Genomic DNA, 22,234 nt, shown 5'->3' on the forward strand with positions numbered 1-22,234 from the left:
TGAGACCGAGTTTGCGTCTCTCACATAGATAGGCAGACCATTCCATAAAAATTTACCTCTACAGGAGAAAGCCCTGCCTCCAGCTGTTTGCTTAGAAATGCTAGGGACAATAAGGAGGCCTGCGTCTTGTGACCGTAGCGTACATGTAGATATGTACGGCAGGACCAAATCCGAAAAGATAAGTAGGAGGAAGCCCATGTAATACTTTGTTAGCAGTAAAACCTTGAAATCATCCATAGCCTTCCAGGCTAGCACTGGAATAATATGATCAAATTTTTGGGTTCTAGTCAAGATTCTAGCAGCCGTGTTTTTTTTAATTAAATTTTTTAATTTCACCTTTATTTAACCAGGTAGGCTAGTTGAGAACAAGTTCTCATTTGCAACTGCGACCTGGCCAAGATAAAGCATAGCAGTGTGAACAGACAACACAGAGTTACACATGGAGTAAACAATTAACAAGTCAATAACACAGTAGAAAAAAAAGGAGGAGTCTATATACAATGTGTGCAAAAGGCATGAGGTAGGCGAATAATTACAATTTTGCAGATTAACACTGGAGTGATAAATGATCAGATGGTCATGTACAGGTAGAGATATTGGTGTGCAAAAGAGCAGAAAAGTAAATAAATAAAACAGTATGGGGATGAGGTAGGTGAAAATGGGTGGGCTATTTACCAATAGACTATGTACAGCTGCAGCGATCGGTTAGCTGCTCAGATAGCAGATGTTTGAAGTTGGTGAGGGAGATAAAAGTCTCCAACTTCAGCGATTTTTGCAATTCGTTCCAGTCACAGGCAGCAGAGTACTGGAACGAAAGGCGGCCAAATGAGGTGTTGGCTTTAGGGATGATCAGTGAGATACACCTGCTGGAGCGCGTGCTACGGATGGGTGTTGCCATCGTGACCAGTGAACTGAGATAAGGCGGGGCTTTACCTAGCATGGACTTGTAGATGACCTGGAGCCAGTGGGTCTGGCGACGAATATGTAGCGAGGGCCAGCCGACTAGAGCATACAAGTCGCAGTGGTGGGTGGTATAAGGTGCTTTAGTGACAAAACGGATGGCACTGTGATAAACTGCATCCAGTTTGCTGAGTAGAGTGTTGGAAGCAATTTTGTAGATGACATCGCCAAAGTCGAGGATCGGTAGGATAGTCAGTTTTACTAGGGTAAGTTTGGCGGCGTGAGTGAAGGAGGCTTTGTTGCGGAATAGTGGCTGCGCTTCTCATCCCGGTACAGTCCCGTTTTTCAGCCCCTTTTCAGGTGTCCCAACTTTTCTTTCTACAAAAAAGGTCCTTTTGTCAGCAATACACGTAAATTAATTCAGCCTACAAGAATGTAGACCCAATCACAATCACCGTTTTTGATGCTGGAATTATTTAGGAGTGGACGAACATGCACAGGTAGCCTACTTTTTTGAAGTGATTTGTTGACAATAAGATGAAAACATCTTATTGTGTTCATGCCAAAGAAAAATGTAATACATAGATTTTTACAAAAAAATCCAAAAAACTGTTTTTGCTTAGTCATTATTGGGTATCGTATGTACATTGATGTGGAATTATTTTTTATTTAATACATTTTAGAATACGGCTGTAATGTAACAAAATTTGGAAAAAGGGAAGGGGTCTAAATACTTTCCGAATGCACTGTATGTAAGCACTCCTTCTGATTGTAATGTGAACCCGGCTAAATTCTGGAAAACTGTCATATCCCTGAAGAGTTCTACTTCCTCCTCTTTGCCACAACAAACTAATTCAGACACTGGCCTCATTACCTAAGACAATGCCATCATTGATGCATTTAATCACCATTTTATTTCAACTGGCTATCTCTGAGAAATAACTTCTAAGCCTATTCACAATGATACTGGGCTGGATACTGATAGGGGAAACTTGCTGAATGATCAGAGAAATTATATTCCAAACTTTTCATTTAGTCTATTTAAAGAAAAAGAAGTCCTGGATTCTTTGCTAGCAATAGACAACAAGAAATCCACAGGGGCCGACCAATTGGATCCTGATCTGCTTAAGTGTGCAGTCCCCAGCATTGTTGGCTCAACAACCCGCATTCTTTATTTAACATAGTTATCAGGAAATATTCAAAAAGTATGGAAATCAGGTCTTCTGCTGCCACTCCATAAGGGCGAGGATAGTTGTGATCTTAATAATTATTGCCCCATTTCAAGGCTTACTTGTCTAGCTAAGATTCTTGAATCCTTGCTAAATGTACTACTTTGCTTTTTTTAAATCTGAGAAATGTATTTTGAATGTAAACCAATCAGGGTTTAGGCCTGGGCATAGCACTATTACAGCAACCACTTTAATTGTTCATGCTTTAGACAATCAAATGAAATGTGCTGCTTTGTTTATGGAGTTGTCAAAAGCATTTGATACTGTTGATCATGCTATTTTATTGAATAAGTTGTCCCCGATAGGCCTGATCTCTGACACCTGTTAATGGTTTCATGATTATCTTAGTGACGGAACAAAGGTCATCATGATTGATGGGGTTAAGTCTGAATTTCTTAAAGTGCATAAAGGTGGAACCTGTTCTCTTCACTATTTATATAAACACCATTGGTCAATCTGTTAAAAATTCTAAACTTCATCTATATGCAGATGATACTATGATGTATGCTATTGCCTCCACTGTTGGACGCTGGAGCAGTGGAAACGCATTCTCTGGAGTGACAAATCTGGGTTTGGTGGATGCCAGGAGAAGGCTACCTGACCGAATGCATAGTGACAACTGTAACGTTTGGTGGAGGAGGAATTAATGGTCTGGGGTTGTTTTTCATGGTTCGGACTAGGCCAGTGAATGGAAATCTTAATGCTACAGTATACAATTACATTTTAGACTATTCGGTGCTTCTAACTTTGTGGCAACAGTTTGAGGAAGGCCCTTTCCTGTTTCAGCATAACAATGCCCCGTGGACAAAGCGAGGTCCATACACAAATGGTTTGTCGAGATCGGTGTGGAAAAACTTGACTGGCCTGCACAGAGCCCTGACCTCAACAGAACTGAACACCTTTGGGATGAATTGGAACACCAACTGCGAGCCAGGCCTAATCAGTGCCCAACCTCACTAATGCTCGTGGCTGAATGGAAGCAAGTTCCCGCAGCAATGTTCCAACATCTAGTGGAAAGCCTTCCCAGAATAGTGGAGGCTGTTATGGCCACAAAGGGGGGATGAAATCCATATTAATGCCCATGATTTTGGAATAAGGTGTTCGACGAGCAGATGTCCACATACACATACTTTTGGTCATGTAGTGTAGCTGATGGTAGTACTGTTGGCCTTGCAGTGGGTGAACGAAATTAAGCCGGACAGGGTTGTTGTGTGTTCTGATTCATGTGCTGTATGGATGAGTCTGAAATATTTTAGTTCATGGAGAAGACAGTACATGCTATATGAGGTACTCCAAATTCATGCCCAGGTGAAACAGATGTCCAGATAAGTTTTGCTTGGGTCCCAGCCCGTGGGGTTGGGGAGGAGTAGATATGCTAGCTAAACAGGCCCTTAGGAGAGAGGTGGATGTGCCAATGAGCAAGGCGTAGGCTAAGGAAATGATATGGACAATGGTGGTGCAGAGATGGCAAGAGCAGTGGGAACAGAGACATTAAGTAAGGTGTCTTTTTGAAGTACAGAGTAAAGTCGGGGAGGATGGAAGGAAGAGATATAAGAGCGGAGGCCATCTTTACAAGGATAAGGGTGGGACACAGACAGTTGAATAAGACATTAAATGTGATAGGAAATCATCCAACAGAAAGGTTGATTACTTCCAGGAAAGAGAGACAGTGCATGTGCTGATACAGGGTGGGCAGTATCATAGGGAAAGAGAGAGACATATCCAGTATGAGGGAGAAGGGGATACAGGAATTGAGTTGAAAGAGCATACTGAGTAGGACACTAGATACAGTCTCAAATAATGTATATTTTTAAGAAAAACGGGCCTGGCATGTACTGGGATTTACTTCCACCCTGTCTGCGGCCCACACTCCAGTGCAATAGGTGGCGGTAATGCTGCACCATAACGTTGGATGCCTAGTGACAAAAAACTAAACAACAGTAGAAAAGTGCGCATGAACGGTTGTGGAGTTGTCTGACGACACGAACCTCTACCGTTTGGCAGTTAGCTGAATTCTGGCTAAATAGCTACATTTCTTGGACGCAAGTTACAACCTCGCCCCCAAAATGGCAAGTGCATTGTATATTATGTGAATACCTTGACATTCACATGCTTTTTATAGTTCATATCTTATAACGCTAAGTATTTAGCTAGCTATATAGGCTACATGATGCTGGGCGTTGCCATAGCTAGTTAGCTTGGCTTCGACGCTGGTGTCAAAAATTATTTTCGGAGAATAGCAGAAGGCAAATGCCGCGTTCAAAACAACTAGGAACTTGTGCAAAATTAACTCCGAATGGGAGAAGGTTTTGAACGGTCAACAATTTCGGAATTCCAAGTCGGAAACTCGTATTTTTCAATAGCTCCGACTTTTTTATTTGAAAACTGACGTCGTGATTTGGCCTCTCTTCAAATTCCCAATCTGACAACGCTCTGAATTTACGATCATTCAGAGCGCACTCTGGCACGACAGCTTGAATTTACGAACACACCCATAATATTCCCTCATCTCAATACCTTTGTTGCTGTAGAGGGCTTGTTACATAGCTGCAGTGTTTGTCACCTCCGTAGGCTGGACATATGACATGAACTACATTTTTTTCTAATAAGTAGTTCATTGCATCCGTCATGGAGCCCAGTTCCATTATATTACCATATGTCTCAGCTGCCTGCCGTAGTTTTGAAGTAATCGCGAAAAGCTGGTGGTTCCTTTTAACACGGGTCTTCAATATTCCTAGGTAAGACGTTTTAGGTTGTAGTTATTATAGGACTGTTTCTCTCTCTACCATTTGTATTTCATATCTTTGACTATTGGATGTTTTTAATGGGTACTTTAGTTTTGCCAGCCTAATCTCGATCTCGGGAGTTGATAGGCTTGAAGTCATAAACAGTTCAATGCTTGAAGCACAGCGAAGAGCTGCTGGCAAATTCAGGAAAGTGGTTTTTGAACGAATGCTTACGAGCCTGCTGCTGCCTAGAGCAGTCTGACTGAGCGGTGCTATCAAATCATAGACCTAATTATTATATAATAACACAGAAATACGAGCCTTAGGTCAATTAATATAGTCTGGAAACTATAATTTCGAAAACAAAACGTTTTATTCTTTCAGTGAAATACGGAACCGTTCTGTATGTTATCTAACAGGTGGCAACCCTAATTCTAAATATTGCTGTTCCATTGCACAACCTTTAATGTTATGTCATAATTATGTAAAATTCTAGCAAATTAGTTCGCAACGAGCCAGGCGGCCCAAACTGTTGCATGTACCCTGACTCTGTGTGCAATGAACGCAAGATAAGTGACACAATTTCCCTAGTGAAAATAAATTCATGTTAGCAGGCAATATTAACTAAATATGCAGGTTTAAAAATATATACTTGTGTATTGATTTTAAGAAAGGCTTTGATGTTTATGATTAGGTACACATTGGTGCAACGACAGTGCTTTTTTCGTGAATGCGCTTGTTAAATCACCCGTTTGGCGAAGTAGGCTGTGATTCAATGATAAATTAAAAGGCACCAGAATCAATTATATGCAACGCAGGACAAGCTAGATACACTAGTAATATCATCGACCATGTATAGTTAAGATTGTTTTTTATAAGATAAGTTTAATGCTAGCTAGCACTTTACCTTGGCTGCACTCGCATAACAGGTAGTCAGCCTGCCAAGCAGTCTCCTCGTGGAGTGCAATGTAATCGGCCATAATCGGTGTCCAAAAATGCCGATTACCAATTGTTCTGAAAACTTAAAATTGGGCCTAATTAATCGGCCATTCCTATTAATCGATCGACCTCTAATTTATGTAGTCAAGCTACCCCATGCAAGTATCTGCAAAACACATGACCCTATGTATGTATGTGTGTGTGTGAGGGGAGACAACTGGGTGAAAAGGTTGCCTCAGTCTGTCACAATTGAGTGAGGACAATAGGGTCCAGAATGACAGGAACTTACTCCAATCAATCAAATGTATTTATAGAGCCCTTTTTACTCCAGACATACTTCCTCAAAAGTTGAGCAAGCAAGTGCCTTTGACTGTCGGCCCAGATGATGTAAAGCTGCATGGAGAGAGAGAGAGAGAGCGGAGAGAGATGACTCAAGTGTTGGGGCGGCAAGGGTAGCCTAGTGGTTAGCGGTGGACTAGTAACCGGAAGGTTGCAAGTTCAAACCCCCGAACTGACAAGGTACAAATCTGTCGTTCTGCCCCTGAACAGGCAGTTAACCCACTGTTCCTAGGCCGTCATTGAGAATAAGAATTTGTTCTTAACTGACTTGCCTAGTTAAATAAAGGATAAAAAAGTAGCGAAGTAAACTATAAAAATGGACATTAAACACGGCGTATCACATTTAACAAACCAAACATTCAAATGCTGTTATAGAAGGTAAAGTCAAAACCCAAACTGGTCCACGCATCAATACTGGTATTAGAGGTCGACCGATTAATCGGCATGGCCAATTAATTAGGTCTGTTTTCATAACAATTGTTCATCTGTGTTTTTGGACGCCGATTACATTGCACTCCACGAGGAGACTGTGTGGTAGGCTGACCACCTGTTACGCGAGTGCAGCAAGGAGCCAATGTAAGTTTAATGCTAGTTAGCAACTATCTTAACATAATCACTAGTTAACTACACATGGTTGATATTAATAGTTTAACTAGCTTGTCCTGCGTTGAATATAATCAATGCGGTGCCAGTTAATTTATCATCGAATCACAGCCTACGCGCGATGATTTAACAAGCGCATTAGTGAAAAAAAAAGCACTGTCGTTGCACCAATGTACCTAACCATAAACATCAATGCCTTCCTTAAAATCAATACACTAATGTTAGCAGGCAATATTAACCAGGGAAATTGTCACTTCTCTTGCGTTCTGTGCAAGCAGAGTCAGGGTATATGCAGCAGTTTGGACCACCTGGCTCGTTGCGAACTGTGTGAAGAACATTTCTTTCTAACAAAGACCGTAATTAATTTGCCAGAATTTTACATAATTGTGACATGACATTGAAGGTTGTGCATTGTAACAGCAATATTTAAACTTAGGGATGCCACCCTTTCTATAAAATACGGAACAGTTCCGTATTTCACTGAAAGAATAAATGTTTTGTTTCCGGATTTGACCATATTATGTATCTCCTAACAGGCTGACTACACCGCTTGCGTCGCATGCACGAGCGTTGCAAAATGAATTTAGAAATCAAGTCCTGCCTCTCCCATCTCCTCATTGGTTTATAGAAGCAGGTACCCATGTGCCATCTCCTCATTGGTTATACCCACGTGAGTGACTGAAAGACGAACGATGTCAGTGGCGGTAATGCACCTAATTTATGAAAGTTGCCAATCGCAACATAAAGTCGAGAAGAAAAGGCCTGGAAGGAAGAGGGATGACTAGAAACGATTTGGTTGACCGTTTTCATGCGTGGATTAATTGGCGGAGTAGAGGACCTTGTGCATTTCAGGTAAAAAATAACAACTCAATGTTTATATCCCAGGAAAAATTAGCTAGCGACAGCAAGCTAGCTAAATAGGATAAATTAGCTAGCTAGCTAAATTGCCATAAATGTTTAATGCTTTTCGACCTGTCCCCAAATTAATATAATTGGTTCAGAGTTTGTTTTGATATTTTAACCTGCGTGTCGTGATCACATTTGGTGTGGGGGGACAAAATAAATGTATGCATGATGGAGCACGCACGCAGCCGGTTTGGGTTCTGTGTAAGGCTCGTATTTCTCTGTGTTTATTATATTATAATTGTCTGTGATAGAGCAGTCTGAGCGGTGGTAGGCAGCAGCAGGCTCGTAAGCATTCATTCAAACAGCACTTTCCTGCGTTTGCCAGCAGCTCTTCGCAATGCTTGAAGCACAGTGCTGTTTATGACTTCAAGCCTATCAACTCCTGAGATTAGGCTGGTAATACTATAGTGCCTATAAGAACATCCAATAGTCAAAGGTAAATGAAATACAAATGGTATAGAGAGAAATAGTCCTATAATTCCTATAACTACAACCTAAAACTTCTTAACTGGGAATATTGAAGATGTTAATTAAAGGAACCACCAGCTTTCATATGTTCTGAGTAAGGAACTTAAACGTAAACTTTTTTACATGGCACATATGGCACTTTTACTTCTCCAACGCAGTGTTTTTGCATTATTTAAACCAAATTGAACATTAATTTCATTATTCGAGACTAAATTGATTTTATTTATGTATTCTATTAAGTTAAAATAAGTGTTAATTTAGTATTGTTGTAATTGTCATTATTACAAATATATAAAATCGTCCGATTTAATCGGTATCGGCTTTTTTTGGTCCTCCAATCTGTATCGGCGTTGAAAAATCATAATCGGTCGACCTCTAGTATGTGTGTATTAAATCCTGTAATATTCATCTGTATGCTGACGATACGGTTATATATGCCATTGCAAGGACTGTTGACCAAGCTATGTTAGCTGCAATCTGATTTTGTTACATTACAGAAAGACCTTGTTGAATTCAAACGTAAATATGTTCTTTAATTCACGGCAAAATGTCTCAGATAGGCTACATATTCACTCATTGAATGGTTCTCTCGTCGAGTAGGTTCCCAGGTATACATATCTGGGCATTTTGATTGATAAATAATGTTTAAAAACATACTGATGAGCTACTTAAAAAGCAAAGATTTAAAGTGGGCTTATTTTTTATTATTGCCTCCACGAACAGCAGGAATCAGATTGCACAGTCAACTTTCCTGCTAGTTTTTGGCCATATGGTGACACAATTTACCTGAATGCAGCAGCCACTACTCTTAAACCTTTGGATGCCTTCTACCATTGGGTCCTTTGCTTTATTATAGGTGACAGTTTTAATACTCATCACTGCATCCTGTGTAAGAAGGTTGGCTGGACCTTACTTCATAGGACAATTATAAGCACCCAACAAATGTGTTATTATTATTGTTGAAAGGAAATTTTGCAGGCCGCTGGCTAGCCAAGTTGGCTAATAACATTCTGGTTTGGTTCGATTTCATGAAGGGAAATCATTTTAACTTAGCTAACTAACCCTACAAACAGTAGATTAACTGCTTAGAAACCACTCCAGTCTAATACTTTGTCACTTTGAAGTTGTTGTTCTGCTAACATTAGCCAACTAGTCACTGGCTAGCTAGCTACAGTTTTTTTTCTTTTTTTCTTTCTTTCTTTCTTCTCTTCCTTCCTGTCTTGTTGCAATCTTGATGATAAATGCTTTTAACTTAAGGGAAGTGTGATTTTTTTAAAATTATATTTAAAATAACTGCTGTCTTTTAGGCTGAAGTAGAGGAAACCCTCAAGCGAATTCAGGGTCAAAAAGGGGTGCAAGGAATCATAATTGTCAATGCTGAAGGTAAGCCTAATGCAATGATTACCATAGTTTAAACTGGTTAGCTATTCCATTAACAATATCCTTTATTATGGTAAATCATGGCACAATTAAGTTTCTTTCAAATATATTTAAGACCGCAATGATCTCCCACAGACTCAATGCACAATGGTTCCCTCTGCATTCCCCTCTGACATTCTCCAGGCATCCCTATCAAGACCACCCTTGACAACTCCAGCACAGTGCAGTATGCTGGACTCATTCACCAGTTAGTGATGAAGGCACGTAGCACAGTTAGGGACATTGACCCCCAGAATGACCTCACCTTCCTCAGGGTCCGCTCCAAGAAGAATGAGATTATGATTGCTCCAGGTAACTTACAATGATTGTCACATAGCATGGCTTTTGCACATCGGTGTCCCCTGTAGTTGCATTACCCCCACATTTCGCTTGGATGTTGAATTTTGTCAAATGCAATGTTGCAGTAGTAGTAATTTGTTGTAGAGGACACTGACACTACATGCATGATTAGAATCTGTAGAAAGTTAAGATTAGGGTTTTCAAATAAACTTTTATTTGTCACGTGCACAGGATACAGCAGGTGTAAACAGTACAGTGACATTCTTACTTGCAAGCTCTTCCTCAACAGTGCAGTGTCAATATCAAAATTGAAAAAAAAGGGTTGATATAAAATAATAATTAACACAACATGCAACCATATCAAAGATTTTTCTGAATTACAGATTATATAGGGAAATCAGTCAATTGAAATATATGGGAATACAGATAGTATGTTGGTCACAGAATACAGTAACTACAGTAACAGAATACAGTAACTTTAAAAAAAGGTAGTTGCATGGATCAGAAAACCAGTAAGTGTCTGGTGTGACCACCATTTGCCTCATGCAGTGCGACACATCTCCTTCGCAAGGAGTTGATCAAGCATTTGATTGTGGCCTGTGGAATGTTGTCCCACTCAACGGCTGTGCGAAGTTGCTCCATATCTGTGTTCAGTCATGTGAAATCCATAGATTAGGGCCTGACTTATTTACTTATATGAACTTTAAGTCAGTAAAATCTTTGAAATTGTTGCATGTTGCGTTTTCTATTTTTGTTCAGTGTATATTTGTTTAGAATAATACTCCTTTTGCTTTCCCCTACAGATAAAGACTATTTCCTCATTGTCATTCAGAACCCTTCAGACTGAGAGGATCACCTACACCATCTCTTTGCTGTATTAGTTTTTTCTATTTAATGGCCAAATGTTTATTCTATTGTTTTAGCAAAATGCTAAGTTGTACAATAAGCTTTTGGGAGCTTGATTCATATCATAATGGGTGGGTTGATATATGTATGTTCATGTTTGATCATTGCAATTCCATCTCCCCTGTCTGAAACACTCTTTATTGGCACATAACCTTATTGAAGGATCGTTGACTGTAATTTTGGGGCAAAGTCCTTAAACCATTTGAAACTTTCACTTATTTATTTTTTGAATCCAATAGGTTTTAACAATATTCTTTGTAAACATTGAGCATCATCTGCTTCATCATTTCATGTTGGTACCTTGTAAGGATAAGATCTATACAATAAACATTTATCATACAAAAGAGCCTAAACTCGGTGACATTTCAAATGTTTATTCAGCAAAGATGTACAGCTGAATAAATCAATGCAGTGTCCACTTATATCCTAAGCTCTCACCCCCTCCCTTCCACAAAGATGTACTTTTCCATCACCCAGGATTTCTTCGTTCTCCTCCATGCATATCACAGGACTTCTTAGTCTAGAGGCCTTTAATTATTGGGAGTACACATTCCTGCAGTCCACTAAATAATTGTATTTCTCATACACTAAGAACTTCCGCAATTGCATAATTAAATGCAAAAATCAACCAATCAGCGCATATTATGCGAGAGCTCGCAATTTTGACTAATCGCTGCACGTTTAGCGAATAAAAGGGTCCAATCAAAAGCGGGTTCGTAATTTTGACCAATTACTGCACTGTTACCGTGGAAAATGGCCCAATCTAACCTCACGTCAACAAAGTGTTTCCCGCCTGCCCTGTCAGTGTATTCACGTGCGAAGATGGGTGATAGTTGATGGCTGGACAGGCAGTACAATGAACAGAAATCACAAATTTGTCAACAAAAATGACGGCTAACGACTGCGAAACAATTTCCAAATGTTTTTCGAAACTAGAGAAAGTCGACAATCAACAGTCCCTTCGAATCAGCAAATCATATGAAAATGTCTGAACAGTTCCCACAGCAGCGGAAAATCACCATGACTGAAGTGGTAGCAGGGAAGACTGGCAAGCGCTGAAAGAATCAAGGTGAGTGGCGTTTTTTTTACTCAAACTTTTACTCGGCTAACATTTACATTTAAGTCATTTAGCAGACGCTCTTATCCAGAGCGACTTACAAATTGGTGCGTTCACCTTAAGACATCCAGTGGAACAGCCACTTTACAATAGTGCATCTAAATCTTTTAAGGGGGGTGAGAAGGATTACTTTATCCTATCCTAGGTATTCCTGAACTGAAAGGTAACCTTGGCCTTAGAGCAGAGTGCCGACCACCCTATGGAGAGCGCTGCTCAAAGCACTGAGTGCAACTTTGCCTTTTAAACTCTACAATTTAATACGGATCACGAAAGCACAGGATTTATTTTTTTTAGAATTGGAATAGTACATAACCACAATACCCAAAGACCCTTTCAGATTTTTTTTTGCGAGAGCTGCATCTCGTGTTGATAGCAAGCCCCAAGCCTGAATGGAGAGGTCTTGAGTGGATTATGACAGTTTTCTGTTATGGAAAATAAACAACATTGAGCACTTTTAGATGTTTCTAATGTTTTTTTTGTATTCTGTTTAAAATAGTCTTAAAACCGAGAACTTTACTTTTGATTGCTTTATGAAATTAACGGGGGGAGCATTTTTGGCCGCAGAAATCACAAAAAATGTCGAAATCCAGTAGGGACTGCTGATAGGATATGTCATTTACAATCAGGCCTATAAAAGTAAAAGCTAGTGCTGAGCGAGTAGGGATTTTTTAGGTCGTTTCGGTAAAAGAAAAATGTATATATATTGAAATAATGGCATTTTAATATGATTTGTGCGCATTTTAAAGCCCAGAAGAGTGAACAATAAATTGCAAAAACATTGAAAATATCCCATTTGTCTCTTGTCAGGCCCACATTGGGTAGACAAATATGAAATTACTATGAAATTATACTATTTCAAAAGTGTATATTACTTAGATTTGATTTTTCATTCCTTAAAGTCATCTCATCTCTAGTCAGGCTGTAGCAGCCACCCAGACAATGTTATCTCTGTGCTCCCCATACTGTCTTGTCATCCTGTGTTGCTGCCATGCTATGTTGTCTTAGTCTATCTTTTATGTAGTGTTGTGGTGTCTCGTCGTGATGTGTTTTTTTGTTGTCCTATATTACATTTTTTCCACCGTTTTTAATCCCAGCTCCTGTCCCTGCAGGAGGCCTTTTGTGTTTTGGTAGGCCGTCATTGTAAATAAGAATTTGTTCTTAACTGACTTGCCTAGTTAAATAAAGGTACAAAAATATATATATTCTATTTAGCTAGCCTGGGTAAGCATGCTGTCTGAGTAAATCATTTGACTAGTTCTTCAAGGGAGATAAGGCATAATTACACGAATTTGCCATATTCATCTCATGTGTTGTGTACACACTGACAGCATAGGCGAGGAATGTATCTAGCCTAAAATGTAGCAGGTGTAAAAGCACAGACAGAAGGGGAATCCCAAACACGTCACGGGGGGCTGTGAACCTGAAGAGACTTCGAGCCTACACGTTTTGTGCTCTTGTAGGAAGCAGTAACTCCCTATTCCTGACCTATACTCATAACTGGGCAAATAATTTGCTAACTAGCAAAGAATAACTGGGCAAATAATTTGCTAACTAGCAAAGAATAACAACATGGCAAATTTGAGAAAAAGGCTACCTAAATTCTATCAGCATATTGATTGTAGTACTCGTGCTGGCAAAACGCTGGATCACTGCTACTCTAACTTCTGCGACGCATACAAGGTCCTCCCCCGCCCTCCCTTTGGCAAATCCAACCATGACTCCATTTTACTCCTCCCTTCCTATAGGCAGAAACTCAAACAGGTAGTACCCGTGACAAGGACATTTCAACGCTGGTCTGACCTATCGGAATCCATGCTTCAACATTGTTTTGATCATGAGGACTGAGACATGTTCCGGGTAGCCTCGGAATAATATTCATTTTATACGCCGATTCGGTGACTGAGTTTATGGAAATGCATAGAAGATGGTGTACCCACTGTGACTATTAAAACCTATCCTAACCAGAACCCATGGATAGATGGCGGCATTTGCGCAAAACTGAATGCGCAAACCAACGCATTTAACCATGTAAAGTTGACTGGGAATATGGCAGAATACAAAGTGTAGTTATTCCCTCCAAGGCAATCAAACGAGCGAAATGTTAGTATAGAGCGCAGTTCAACGGCTCAGACATATGTGGCAGGGTCTATCTACAATCACCGACTACAAAAAGAAAACCAGCCACATCACTGACGCCATCTTGCTTCCAGACAAACACATCCACTTGGGAGCCAAATGAGAGAAGCTTTTTGTGCATATGAAACATGGGACCAGCACTTTAGGTGTTGAGTTTTATATTTTTGTTCAGTGTATGTCTGCTTTATGCTTGCTTCAGAATACAAAACCCAAAACCCTGCAACACCTCCAGTTGGTTAAATTTAAAAGATGAGTCATATTCAGGCACTGGGTGGACTACCTGAACATTGTTAATTTTCAGTTAAAATGTTTTACTATTGTGCCCTAATGAATGCAAATATGGTGTAGTGACCAGCCCTGACCCCCCCCTGTATACCCATACAGGCACAGCTCAACTTCACACAGGCCACCTTCCTCCTGGTCAACCAGCACAGCATGGTGAGTGTCTCCACACTCATCTGAGATCTACGTGCAGGAGTGCGACGAGGATGGCTTTCTCTACTGGTCTACGCCTCTCAGGAGACCTTCGGCTGCTAGGGAGAGAGGGAAGTCTCGGCAGAGGAAGGGGTGAGCAAGAGGGAGGTGAGGTTGGGTAGAGGTAGGTCTTGCCCAGCTATGTGTTCTCTTTTGCCCCTCTCCATGGATGGTTTGAGTTCCACTTAAGGGTCATTAAAACAAACACCATAACTGCATCTTTTCATGACACTAATAAATAGGAATGCATGTGCAACATCACCCTTCCCCTCCTAATTAAAACTTAGTAAAATTGGAGGTACATTAGGATTATTTTTTTCTTTAGTATCTTGGCCCCTATTTTATCTCTGGAGCAGTTTCACATTAGTCATGAGTTTTGCCCTGAAGTCAGAACTGAGCAGTTATCGCTAGATGGGCCAGCTGCAGAGTCAAAATGATTGAAAACAGCTTTTGTCTTAAAGGTTAGCGGCGTGGTGGCTGTGCCAGCTAGTGACCACTGCATCCAGTAAGAGTCATCTCAAATGCCAACCTGTGACATGTAGAGTTTTTTTTAGACTTGCCTAATTAAAGGTTAATAGAAATCAATAAGGACAAGCTAAATATTAAATTTTTACTCACATAGTTCTTGCCTAAAACAATAGTGATCTTGAGTGTTCCTCTTGATACAGCTTATGGACATTTAATTAAATTGCACCGTTGGCAAACTACACAAGGAATGCTACCATAGGCTAATCGAGCAATGGCTGTTTTTAGGTTCTTCCCTCTATTGTAAAAGTACTGTTTTAATCAAAAATAATTGATGAAGGCTTATTCAGTAGTGTGTCACCTTTTGAATCACAAGTCTAGGGTAGCTGACTGGTTCCATGGGCAAGATGAACATTCATAACAGCCAGTATCACATTCGGCCATGATTGGGAGTCCCATAGGGCGGTGTAAATAAGACTTGCCTAGTTAAATTGTAATAAAGGCTAGTAATTTAGGAGTGGAAACAAGCTAAGCACAAATTTATACAAGACTAAGCGTTGAATTTAACAATGACAGTCTCCTTATGCCTTTGGTAAATTGACTTTTGAAATGAAGGGCTTTGACGCACTACATACCTAACATGTTTTGACTTTACACAATAGATAACGTGAAGTTTAAAATGTTAATGGTTTGAAACTGTGGGTAAAAGCATCAATTGTGTATAAATTCAAGCAGCATCCCTACAAATAAACCTTTTGCCAATAAAGATTCCTTGAGCCATGAATGCAATTTGGTTTACAGGTGTCACGTATATACAAAGTAGGTACGAACAATTTGATGATTAGAAACAGATTGTGACAAATGCAACGTGTTAAAGGGTAATCCATTTATTGTACATTCCAAAAATCCCCACATCAACAGTTTGCCATGCGTGGCTTTACTGTAATGTACATATCCTGCTTCACATACGGAACATTAAAACTAACATGGTCACTGTTTACAGTAAACTCTTGATTTAATATTGCCAGAACATAAGTAGATTTAAGGAATTATGAAGTCTAGCATTGATATACCATACAAAATTCCAATAAACATTGAAGGTTTAACCATATCGGGAGAAATGTCCAGCTTCTTGCATTCTGCAGCAGTTTGTACCTCCTTTCAAGGTAGAATGGCATCTTATGCGAGGCTGGAAAATAAAATGAAATATTATAAAATGGGCCCACAAGTATTGTATGTCAAAGGCTCCAGTAAATCTCCATGAACATCTTAATGTGTTGTAAAAAAAGTTTTTCAACAGGATCAAGTTAACTATAAATACAGTAATGTTGAGCAAAATGGCTTTAGATTTTTCTGCGCATTAAAAAAATAACCACCCCAAAAGAAAGGGTTTACAAAGGTGATTTGCTATGTCATTGCCCGTAACTTCTGTAGGACAGGGGTTCCCAAACTTTAGGCTCAAGACCATGTGAAAAAAGTGATGTAATAAACTGCCAATGTTTACTCAATTTGGGTCTATTAGTCTTCCATAAAATCACTCAACAGTATTTCATAGGGTTGGGCAGTTTCCAGATTTTCATACCGTCCTCCCATTTATGGGATTACCAGTTTAGTATACAAGGGGGCGCCAAAATGTGAAGACCATTGGGCACCTTACCAGAATGCTAATAAAATTAGCACAATTAAAAGCAAATTTCCAGTGAGGCTGCTAGCTAAATATACTAATGAGCACAAATGAAAATAAATGAATTGCTAAGATATACAACTGAGCTGGATTGCCTATGTAGGAGCTACCAAATGTAACTTTTGTTGAGTTTAGATCATTTACAAGCGAATGGAACAAGAGTTGACGTGCTTGTCTGCTCTGAAGCAGCATGTGTACAACGCTCGGGCAACAGGCCTGTATGCTCTGAGAGGAGGAAGGAGCAGACGGCAGAGAATGGAGAAAAAAGGCAAGGAAATCAAGTGGCAGCTGTGCAGAACTCCTTCAAAGGGCCTTAACTTCTCAAACACTGCACAAACCGTACGATACCCCCACCACCTTATTCATCCAGTTAGACTAATTCAGACTAATTTTGTGCTTCTCCACTTTGATGAGAATTGACAAACAGAAATTCTATCAGCAGCCAGTGCTATGACTGATGTAGCTTTTTTCTCAGTTAAAATTTAAGATTAATTTAAGCAAAACATGAGGAAATGTAGCTGGCTACATTTTTTTCTATTGATAAACAAATGGCCATGCATCGTTTTTTCAAAAAACACCTTGCAAGCTCATCTACTGTGGCTGTCAGCCAATAGCTTTGCACCTCTTGTCATCTGATAAATTATTTTATTTACCTGGAGAAGGCACCTCCTGGACGGAGCCTATAATAACTGAGTTCCATGATGTCAGAAGTGATCACTCACCTGTCAATTAGAGAGTCTCTCATTGTGGTAGCGATGGCGCTAGGCTGAGACTCACTCAATCTGAACACACTCTCGATGACAGACAGCTCTGTGCTGGTGGTGTCCAGCCCAGTGAAGGCACACCAGTCGTTTACCACCATCCCCGCAGCGATGACCTCGCTACCACGGTTCACCGTTCCTGCCTGTGGAGTACGGAGAGTTGGGAATTACTCAAGCACTTATCACCAACTTGATGCAATGTGCCGCCCCCCCCCCCCGTGCACTTCAGTAGATCTGAGAATAACCAATCAGGGGGCAAGGTAGCTGTATTACTACCTTGCTTATATGTATCAGATGTATTTAGATCTACTTAAATATTATGGGATAGAGACTAAGTAGAAATGAGCTTAAGCAGCACCATGAACACTAACCACCAGAGGCACTTGGAGTAGGGAGGAGAGCTCATCCTGGTCTTCTATGGAGGTCTTGGGGTGTACCAGTCCCCCCTGATTGCTGAAGGCACAGTAGCTCCCCACTAGAACTTGCTCTGCTACTGTCTGACGAAACACCTCCACCTTCAGACTGTCTGCCAGGATCTCCTCTGTCTCCTAAACCAAGATGGGAAATGCGTTAACATCCCCTACATCAGACAATGTCCTAGGGATGGGCATTTGAAATCATTTCGGTTTGAGTAATCATGAAAATGATTAAGGACTCTAATGTTAAGGTTTTAAATGTGGCTGGATAAGGCAACGTTTGCAGTATTCTCCAATGAATGGTTGTTCTGCTAAAACTCAAAATGTAACATTTACACTATACATTTTTTTGTATAAATTTAACCTGCTATATTTGCTTTTGAAAGTGGAGTGCTCATTGTAATCAAATACAAACAAGGGAAATATAAGGTATATAGCAGCTAGTCATACTGTTTATCCACTCATAACTTTTATTAGCCCAAAACAATATTTAGACAGTCTCATTGTTGCCCCTCACCCTGTCCAGATCAGGATGCACCAGAGCCACATAGTCATTACAGGCAATGACATTCCCCAGTGCTGAGAGCCTCTCCTCTACCCTCTGGATCTTCACTGCGTCTGGGAGACAATTCCTAATGTGCTGCAGCTCTTGGTCCGTGGTGTTGTTGGGCACCAGAAGCCCATGACGATTCCCTGGTGAGCAAAGTTACAAGGTAAAAGTAGTCATTAGCTGTACATTAATTTATCACAAGTCATTTACCTAAATCATTTATAAAATATCAAGTACAGTATTAATCTATTAAATAAAGCATAATTAACGCTTTGACGCATACGGTCACATATTTGTGATCATTGTTAAGTGGTCCCTGCAGCGTACCATCGCAAATATGTGATTGGAACGTATGAAGCAACATTCACACCTGAAAAGCATCTAAACAATGTTCTGAGGTCCTCAACTTTATTCCTCAATTTCACCTTTTATTGTAAAAAAAAATGTGAAATTCATCATCCACTCACACTGAACCACACACTCAGAGCTCAGATGCAATAACTTAACCTAATAACCAAAGTTAAGTCAGACAAGCTATATGAAGACCGCTTGTCTGTCGAAACATTATTATTAAATTATTACATCTGAGCACCTAGAGTGTGAGGCTCTTAATTTTTCAAACCACCCCACAGATCATCACCCCAAATACAAGCCTCATATTTTTCAATGTTCCCAGTTGTCTTGAATAAGTCAGTCAAGTGAACTATCCCTTAAGCTCATTTGGTCTGACAGATGCTTACGTGACAACCAGAACGCATTGTATGATGTCAAACATGCGCCACACAGCTTAGTTTGTCATAGTCAGTACAGCCTTCTAAAAAGTATCACACACTATTACAATCTATACAAGAATTGGAATGCATGATTTGTCACCAGTACTTACTGGTAAACATTAAATACATTATGGTCCATACATACGGTATACGACAGTAGATAAGACAACACGATATACTGAAAATAAGGCACTTTGATAGGAACACAAGCATAACCATTCGTTATTTGTAAAGAAAACCATGCAGCAGGGGGGAAAGTTTGGAAGGCCTGTTCTGACTAGAGATGTGCAATGTCTTCACACTTGATCCAGGGAAACACTGGGTAAGTGCATGGGCTCTTGTCAAAGAGAATTAAAGTCTCAAACAAGTTGTCCGCAACAGTGGGCTACTTCTTATGTGAATTAATGAGGCAGAACACACCTCAACTCAAAGTTAAAATATTTGAAATTGAAACAGCCTATAGATAATTAGCAGGCAGTGTGCCTTGTTTTGAGGGCAGCACAGGTAAACTGTCCTACTGCGTTAACAATCACATTTTGGAACAGTTGAGTGCATTGTCATCACAAGCAGAAAAAAAACCCTCACGCTTGGGCGACCGTTCCAGATATTTGGAACACACACGTGAATTAAGTATTCCATTCTCCTGTTGAACCGATGAAGTTTCTTTGTGCACTTGCAGAGGATAGCTGTTTGACGTACAATGTTGATCAATTACAGAGCCATACTCACCCACACACATTCTTCCAATTATCCGACATCCTGCTATTGAGGCATGTACAACCGGGATGGTTTCGGACAACTCGCCTTCGAAGACACTAATCATAAATTGCATGTTACCATGACAACAATGCTGATTTAAAATATTTAAAACACTCCCCAGAGAAGGCTGACATTACTGTATGTAAGCTTTCAATACAACTTTACTTGTCCATTAATGGAAATGACTCATATGCTCTGTTCTCAGTCCCCAATTAGACAGACAGTGAGAAGAATAATGGGTTAGACACAGTGCAGCTATTTATGGGGTTTAAGTGCCTTACTCAAGGGCGCAATGGTAGACAATAGCACCTGGGATCTGACATCAGCAGCCCTCTAGTTGCCAGTACAGTCCCCACTTTGTTAGTGTCATACAATCACACCAGGAACACTTGTGGCATTACATAACTCCAGTCCTCCATTTTACTTGTCATAAATATGCTCAAAATGTAGTCTCGATTAGCCTCAATGCCTGGTAGACCATTATTAGTTTCCCGTCGCTGAACGCTATATCCCCCATTTAAATAAAGGTTATATAAAATACCCCACAAAACACACACCAGCCCACTGGTTTACCTGTTTCAAAAAATCGTTTCCCGTGAAAACCATGTGCATAATCCGGAATGCTTTCCCAGTCAGTAGAGGTTAAATGTGTTAACCACTAAAATGAACAAACATTGAAATACAACTTTTCCAGAGCTCAACGAACTCCATCACCATCTCGGATCACGCGGTAATCCCGCTTGGCAACTACCACCGAGAGTATCTACTAGGGAGTGAGCTTTGGAAAATGTAGATATAAACGTTTATTTGTAGTGGTTCACACATTTTACAACCCGTATTGGGAGGTAAAGCGTTTCGGATTCGGTGACAGGAAGCTTTTTTCGGAAACACTTATTCACTACATCTTGTAACTGAATCTGTCTAAGAACCAAACCGAGAGGGGCCTATCTAAATCGGTCCAATATAAAACTAGTTTTCGTTGCAAAAACGTTAAAGGCCTGGTAACGGGGTACTGAAATATAGCGTTCCGCGACGGGATACCAACGTAGCTAACGTTCATGGTCGACCGCACGTAGATGCTCGTCTCGATAAGAGATCTTACCTGTAGAAGTTCTCTGACCCGCCAATTGCAACTAGGCAGTATGTGTTTGTTAATTTGGCGAAGCAGCCTATTTCGTTGTTCTTCTCGAAAGATGCCCTGACAGCCATGTTGAAGTTTTACAGTTGAGGCAGTACGTTTCTTAAACAAAATACAATGGATGTGAAGATTACGCACTTAACAAGTTACTGCTAGTCAAGCCTAGCTATTAGTACTAGCCAAGCGAGCTAGGCATCAGTTAGCCCAGACTGACAAATTATATTCTTATAAGATTGTGGCTTTCGATGGCTGTATCACTACAATGGCACATACAAACATGACAACTACCATGTTTCCTTGCAATATATTACGAAGCGATACATTCGTTTAGCTAGCTAGCCGAGGGGCTAGCTGGAAGTTGCCTCAAATTGAGTAACGTTTGCTAACTAACGTTTTAAGAAAATCCAGTATCACTGGCTAGTACCCATACAAACTATAGCTATATACCTACGTTTAAATAGTCACCAGATCTTTTCGACATATCGGATAATGTAAATAACAAGAACTTTACCTACTTACGTGTGACAACTCCGCAAGCGTGGATCCCTTCCTTTCCCCCACACGTGTTCACTTAAACATCTACGTTTACGTCTTCTTCTATGATATCATGGCGGTCTGCAAACAAACGTTTAAAGTGCATGCCGCCACCTACTGTGCTGGAATGTACGATCAATCATGATCAGCCAATTTCTGTACTTCCATGAAAATAAAATTCAAAACCAAATAAATCCCAAACTTTTCCTGGCAAGACTTTCTCAAACTTCTGCATCACTGATAAGCTTTCACTTGTTTAACCCTCTTTACCTCTTTTTGATCAACCTTTTGGCCTCAATCACTCACTCTCCCTCCCATCACATTTTCTTTAATATCATCTGTGGACATAGATATCGGGACCCCAGTGATGACTCCCCTCAATCTAGCATAAGCACCGGGGACATGGCTTTTAATCGTCTTCCCATTAAGCTTTTCCATTTTTAGAAATCTTATCTTGCTGAGCCTGGCTACCACACAATATTAACACTCTACCATTTCACTTCACCTACCTCTTTCTCTACTGCATTAGTTAGTCGGATAGGGTGTGGTCTCATCCAACACTATCACCACTTTCCACTCCAAATACTCTTGCTTCCTACTTTGACTTTCTTTACTAGACACTTTCTGTATCATGATCTTTCTTCTTCCTACGTCTTTCCACTACCGAACATTCCGGTCCTTGACCCTCAATT

General features: G+C 40.2%; 2 protein-coding genes across 4 annotated transcripts; one reads left to right on the top strand and one right to left on the bottom strand.

The window, feature by feature from the left end:
• Positions 1–4,081: 4,081 nt before the first annotated feature.
• On the top strand, positions 4,082–11,082 carry dynlrb1 (dynein, light chain, roadblock-type 1). Its single transcript, XM_029682701.2, has 4 exons — positions 4,082–4,198; positions 9,418–9,493; positions 9,674–9,841; positions 10,633–11,082. The coding sequence occupies exons 1-4, from the start codon at positions 4,196–4,198 to the stop codon at positions 10,674–10,676; spliced, it is 291 nt and encodes a 96-aa protein (XP_029538561.1). The 5' UTR covers positions 4,082–4,195; the 3' UTR covers positions 10,677–11,082.
• A 4,716-nt stretch (positions 11,083–15,798) lies between these two features.
• LOC115142886 (eukaryotic translation initiation factor 6) lies at positions 15,799–21,631 on the bottom strand. Of its 3 annotated transcripts, none has more exons than XM_029682703.2 (7): positions 21,528–21,631; positions 20,973–21,110; positions 19,841–19,926; positions 18,306–18,481; positions 17,744–17,920; positions 17,334–17,515; positions 15,799–16,116 (listed from the first exon to the last, which is right to left on the bottom strand). In XM_029682703.2, exons 2-7 carry the CDS (start codon positions 21,077–21,079, stop codon positions 16,107–16,109), a joined length of 738 nt encoding a protein of 245 aa, XP_029538563.1. In that variant the 5' UTR covers positions 21,080–21,110; positions 21,528–21,631; the 3' UTR covers positions 15,799–16,106. The 3 variants fall into 3 exon arrangements, with proteins under 3 accessions (XP_029538563.1, XP_029538562.1, XP_029538564.1); XM_029682702.2 differs by having other exon boundaries at positions 21,520–21,626; XM_029682704.2 differs by having other exon boundaries at positions 21,524–21,620.
• Between the last annotated feature and the right edge of the window lie 603 nt (positions 21,632–22,234).

The sequence above is a fragment of the Oncorhynchus nerka genome, linkage group LG15, assembly GCF_034236695.1.
Source record: "Oncorhynchus nerka isolate Pitt River linkage group LG15, Oner_Uvic_2.0, whole genome shotgun sequence".
In the NCBI taxonomy this organism is placed as follows: domain Eukaryota; kingdom Metazoa; phylum Chordata; class Actinopteri; order Salmoniformes; family Salmonidae; genus Oncorhynchus; species Oncorhynchus nerka.

Excerpts from the sequence above, each read along its gene's own strand:
- dynlrb1 (XM_029682701.2), top strand. Across the intron at positions 9,494-9,673 it reads CATAATTGTCAATGCTGAAG|GCATCCCTATCAAGACCACC; the intron begins GTAAGCCTAATG and ends GACATTCTCCAG. Across the intron at positions 9,842-10,632 it reads TGAGATTATGATTGCTCCAG|ATAAAGACTATTTCCTCATT; the intron begins GTAACTTACAAT and ends TTTCCCCTACAG.
- LOC115142886 (XM_029682703.2), bottom strand. The coding sequence starts at position 21,079 with ATGGCTGTCAGGGCATCTTTCGAGAAGAACAACGAAATAGGCTGCTTC. Across the intron at positions 19,927-20,972 it reads GGGTCAGAGAACTTCTACAG|TGTCTTCGAAGGCGAGTTGT; the intron begins GTAAGATCTCTT and ends ATTTATGATTAG. Across the intron at positions 18,482-19,840 it reads AATTGGAAGAATGTGTGTGG|GGAATCGTCATGGGCTTCTG; the intron begins GTGAGTATGGCT and ends TTTGCTCACCAG.